Consider the following 5,639-nt stretch of genomic DNA (forward strand, 5'->3'; position numbering starts at 1 on the left):
GAGAGAGGGACGATGAGAGAGAGAGAGGAGAGAGCGAGAGATATGAGAGAGACGAAACGAGGAGAGATTAGCAGATGAGAATTGAGCGAAGCAAGACGCCTCGAGAGAGGAGACGGTTGACGAGGAGGACGAATTAGGCGAGCCGAGAGATAGAGAGCAGGCAGCACGAGATTATACGAGAGAGAGATAGTACGAGAGAAAGGAGCCGAGACGATAGGAGAGAGGAGAGAGAGAGAGCAAGAGGAGAGCGACGAGGGAGGAGAGAGAGAGAGGAAGGGAGAAGGAGGAGAGAGAGAGAGGAGCAAGAGAGAGGGGACGAGAGGCAGGAAGAGAGAGAGAGAGAGAGAGGAAAGGCAGAGAGAGAAGGAAGAGGAGAGAGAGAGGAGAAGAGAAGAGGAGAGAAGAGGAGAGGAGAGAGTGAGAAGAGGAGAGAGAGCGAGGAGACGAACGAGAGAGAGAGAGAGGAGGAGGAGAGGAGAGGAGAGAGGAGAGGAAGAAGCAGGAGAGAGAGAATGAAGAGGAGAGAGAGCAGAGGAGAGAGAGCAGGAGACGAGAGGAGAGAGAGAGAAGAGAGAGAGAGAGAAGAGAGGGAGAAGAGAGCAGGGAAGAGAGAGAGGGAGCGGAGGAGCAGAGAGAGAGAGAGAAGAGGGAGAGAAGAGAGAGGAGAGAAGAGAGAGAGGAGAGGAAGGAGAAGGAGGGGAGAGGAGAGAAACGAGGAAGAGGAGAAGAGAGAGGAGAGAAGGAGGGGAGGCTAGAGCAGAGAGAGAAGAGAAGGGGAAAGAGAAGAGAGGAGAGAGAGTGAGAGGAGAGAGAGAGAGAGGAGAGGAGGACCAGAAGGAGAGAGAGAGAGACAGAGAGAGGGAGGAGAGAGAGGAGGGGGAGCAGAAGAGAGAGAGACGAGACCCTGCGAGAGAGATGGCAGAGAGAGAGAGAGAGAGAGACGTGGTTGAGAGAGAGAGACGGGGACGAGGAGAGGCGACGCAGAGAGAGAGAAGGATGAGAGACGAGAGAGAGGACGAAAGAGAGAGACGAGAGATCGAAGAGGAGAGAGGAACAGAAAAAGAGCTGAGAGCGAAGGAGAGAGAGAGAGAGAGAGATGCAGAGAGAGAGAGATGGGGAAGAGAAGAGCAGAGAAGAGCAGAAGATAGAGAAAGGAGAAGACTGAGAGAGATGAGAGAGGAGAGAGAGAGAGAGATAGAGACGAGAGGAGAGAGAGGAGGAGGAAGAGAGAGAGAGAGAGAGAGATAGAGGAAGAGACGAGAGACGACGGAGACGATGAGGGAGGAGAGAGAGAGCAGAGACGAAGGCGAGACGAAAAAAGACTGCGACGAGCGAGAGAGAGAGAGAGCAGAAGAAAGACGATGAGACGAGAGATACCACCTGTGACGTGAGAGTAGAGCAGAGAGAGAGAGAGCACTTGAGAGAGGGAGAGATCGTGGAGAGAGACAGCATGAGAGAGAGACGAGCAGAGAGGGAGAGAGAGAGGAGAGCCGCGCCGCGAGAAAGGCAGACCACTAACTCTTTCTTTCCCCCCTTCGCTCTCTCTCTCTCTCTCTCTCTCTCTCTCTCTCTCTCTCGCACGCGCGCGCGCTCTCTCTCTCTCTCTCTCTCCCTCGCACGCGCGCGCTCTCTCTCTCTCGCTCTCTTTCTCTCGCTCTCGCCCTTTCTTTCTCTCCCGCCGATCTCACTCTCTCTCTCTCGCACGCGCGCTCTCTCTCTCGCACGCGCGCTCTCTCTCTCTCGCACGCGCGCTCTCTCTCTCTCGCACGCGCGCTCTCTCTCTCGGACGCGCGCCCTCTCTATCTATCTCTCTTTCGCGCGCTTTCTATCTATCTCTCTCTCTCGCGCGCAGGCGCTCTCTCTCTCTCTCGGTGTATGCGTGCGTGCGTGCGTGCGTGCGTGCGTGTGTGCGTGCGTGCCTGTGCGCGTGTGTGCTCAGTCTCGGGTGTGTGCGTGCGTGCCTATGGTGCGTGCATACCCAAGGGCCCTGTCTTTCCAGCGCTCCTAGCGTCAGCGCGATCGAAGCGCCCCTACCAGTCACCACCAACAAACAATGGTCGTTCGTCCAACAACAAACTATGGATGAAAATGTCATCAGGAAACGGTAGAAACTAGAAATAATATAAACAGTGAATTTTATTTTCATGAATATTGTGTGAATAAGATCTATGATGCTTGTCGTCTCAATAAGCATTTTACAATTGAAACCAACTACGTACTGAACTAGGCTATTAGTATTAATAGTATTACTGAGTATCCTGCTATTACTACAGACTACAGTAGGTCCTACGGTATTACTACGGCTGAGAGGGTCTATGTCCCCCGGGGTACTGCCGGACCGTACCCAAGGTACGTTCCGGCAGTACCCTGGGGGACATAGACCCTGTGAGCATTACTCCGGTACAACGGCACCGTGCACGAAGGGTCGTTGTCGTATAATGGCGTATAATATGTACCCGATGTAACTATTTGATATTGGTTAGGGTTAGGGAGTAGGCGTAGGCGACATACTCGCCGACACCTCGTGTACTATACTCAGGTACATATATAAGGTAGTCTGTCTCTACCCGTGATCGTGTTAGTGCCAATAGTGGTTACGCGTGAGGGTGTGTGTTACCACAGGAACTTGAAGCGTTTCAACTGTAAACACACGCCGCCCCCATTGCGCGCACACTGACACATAAATATATAGCAGGTGAGAAAGCGCGATCCCAAAAATTCGCTCGACGCTCGCTGCATTTCTCACGATTTTAACACAAATATACATCCAACAGCTTCCATCTTTAATTGTTTCTCCTTTAAGAACAGTGTTAACTTGTTATAAAAACATAATGTCTCTGTTCGTAACCGAGCTGTGTCACGCGAAATCACACAAAGACTGACGAAATTCTCGCGTTCGCTAGCACTGCGCACGGATGTTAACGAACTTTCGCCCATGATTAAAGGCGGCGAAAGTTCGTCAACATCCATGCGCAGTCGCGCTTTCTCACCTGCTATATATTTATGTGTCAGTGTGCGCGCAATGGCGGCGGCGTGTGTTTACAGTTGAAACGCTACAAATGCCTGTGTGTGTTACATCCTTTGCTAGCGTCTATTTAAATGCGCATAATAAAGAACATAACGAACTATGATGTACGTATCCAGTTATCTCTTTAATTGTACAGACTTAACTATGCATCCTCCCATAACGGGGCGAATGCGTATAGTCGAGGTGCGCGAGTCACATCACTTAACTTACGAGGTTATAGCTGAAAGTAGCCGGCTCTGACCAATCTCGTCTTAATTGCAATCAATGTCTCTGACTCTCTTTCCGATCTCCCTCTCTCTAGTCGAACACGCGGTTATATACTCGCATAGGTAGACACGCCTACCTATTGTTTATGGTCAGTCCGCACTACGTTACTGTCTGTAATTGGCTATTTCTACCACTGTCTAGTCCAGCGTTATATTTACACAGCTGGACTGTATGCCAACCTGGAACAATATCTTATTCTTATATATTTATTAGCTCATCTGACATAGTCAGATGCAGCTTGTAGAATCGCATGATTGTCCGTCCGTCCGTCCGTCCGTCCGTCCGTCTGTCTTGCGTGCGTGCGTGCGTGCCTGTGCGCGTGTGTGCTCAGTCTCGGGTGTGTGCGTGCGTGCATACCCAAGGGCCCTGTCACTGTGGCCCTGTCTTTCCAGCGCGATCGAAGCGCCCTCACCACCAAGTCACCACCAGTCACCGCCCAGTCACCACCAGTCCCCACCACCACCCCCAGTCACCCCCAGTCACCCAGTCTCCACCACCACCAGTCCCCACCCGTCACCACCAGTCACCACCCCACCAGCCACCACCACCAGTCACCCCCACCTTTGGTCACCACCAACAAACAATGGTCGTTCGTGCAACAACAAACTATGAATTAAAATGTCATCAGGAAACGGTAGAACCGCAGGTAGAACCACACCTGCACCGGATCCATCATGGCCGTCGCAAACATGAACAAAGCTGCGCTGTTTAACTTATTCGTATAATTTCTCTTTGATGACGAGAACGAGATTCTCCGACCATCGTTAGATTTGCTCAAGGAAGCTACGGTGCTCGTAGTTGTAGTTGCCGCCCAACGTCGTCCGTTCAAGCCGAGAATCATGTTCTATGCTGATGATGTTGTATCAGCGTACAACATTGACGACTTTCGGAGCGTTTTCGCATGTCTAGAAGTATTGTCAAATTGTCAATTATCAACTAGTGTAAACAACAGGATTGCAACTATTATTTAGTAGAATAAATTTGTAATAGGCCTACAACAGTACAAGAGACTCGATCGTTCAATGAATATATATAAATATTAATATTTAATAATAATATCATCAGGTGATCGTCAGGGTTGTCTTACGAATATTTTAGGTCCCCAGAGCATAATAATAAGGCAGTGGTTACGGATCCACACGTGTATCTTTAGCAAGATACCGTACACCTGTATCTTTACAGGGGTAGCAGTCCCATTTTTTTGCTACGTTTTCCAGCTATACTTCCCCCCATGGACCACGACCACGACCCCGACCGCTACATCAGCTGGCGTGCCTTCAGGGACGACGTCGCCTATTTCGAGGCGACGCACCCGGGAATGACGGTGCGGTACGACGCGGCCGTAGACGGCATGCGGTTCCTCCACCTTATGGGTGGAGTAGGCGCCGGCACCGCCATCCAGGCACCACGCCGCATGCCCATGGAGCTCATGAGCGCAGAGTCACTCTTGCAGCTCCACGCGGACGACGACGACGACGACGACGACGACTTCCACGACCACTGGCACGACGACTATGAAGCCTTCAACGACGCCGCCCCAGCCCCAGCCCAGCCGGACTACTGGCCAGTGGAAGCCGAGGACTGGGACACAGACGCCCCAGCCCCAACCAGCCTCGATGCAATAGAACCACGGGGACACAGGCGCCCCAGCCCCCACCCAGCCCATCTAATGATGTATTGATGTATTGATGTATTGATGTATTGACGTATTGATGTACTCACGTATTTAGGTAGACCAATAAATTGTGCCCTAAACATTTTTATATTCTGATATTATTTTAGGGCCCAATAGCCTTCCATAGACAAAACCTGTGAATTTTGTCGTGCAAAATGCACGACAACCTTTTCACTATTTACGGCCGTGTTACATAGAAAATCAAAGAAATACCTAAAGCCATCGCTTTATTAACATCTGACCTACATTACAAAACACTTGTCATGCAGTATTCACCTCTTTAATCACGTTTATTTTATTAAAACATCACGACTTAAAAATCACGCAAACTTCGCTACAAACAAAACTGGCAATCTTGCATTGAACCGTAGCGGACAGCGATGATTTCATTGGTTCAAATTTTTAATATTTTCTGCTGTTTCCATAAACGAACCCCTTCCATGCACATACCCGGATCTCCTTTCCCAAAGCATGCAAAGTCATCACACACAAAGCATGGTCGTGGTACGAACACACGCTCGCGCGCGCACACACACACGCACGCACGCGCACGCACGCACGCACGCACGCACAGAGAGAGAGAGAGAGAGAGAGAGAGAGAGAGAGAGAGAGAGAGAGAGAGAGAGAGAGAGAGAGAGAGAGAGAGAGAGAGAGAGAGAGAGACGAGAG

The 5,639-nt window shown here is 50.6% G+C and overlaps 1 protein-coding gene across 1 annotated transcript in view; it reads left to right on the forward strand.

Moving 5' to 3' along the window:
* The first annotated feature begins 2,031 nt into the window (after positions 1 to 2,031).
* LOC106806647 overlaps positions 2,032 to 5,639 on the forward strand; it is a 13,702-nt gene continuing 10,094 nt past the window's right edge. Inside the window, exon 1 of the mRNA XM_014808650.1 lies at positions 2,032 to 2,104. Within this exon, the coding sequence (XP_014664136.1) occupies positions 2,079 to 2,104 (26 nt within the window). The 5' untranslated portion in view covers positions 2,032 to 2,078. The remainder of the gene's footprint in view (positions 2,105 to 5,639) is intronic.

Source organism: Priapulus caudatus, unplaced genomic scaffold, assembly GCF_000485595.1.
Source record: "Priapulus caudatus unplaced genomic scaffold, Priapulus_caudatus-5.0.1 Scaffold171, whole genome shotgun sequence".
Classification (NCBI taxonomy): domain Eukaryota; kingdom Metazoa; phylum Priapulida; class Priapulimorpha; order Priapulimorphida; family Priapulidae; genus Priapulus; species Priapulus caudatus.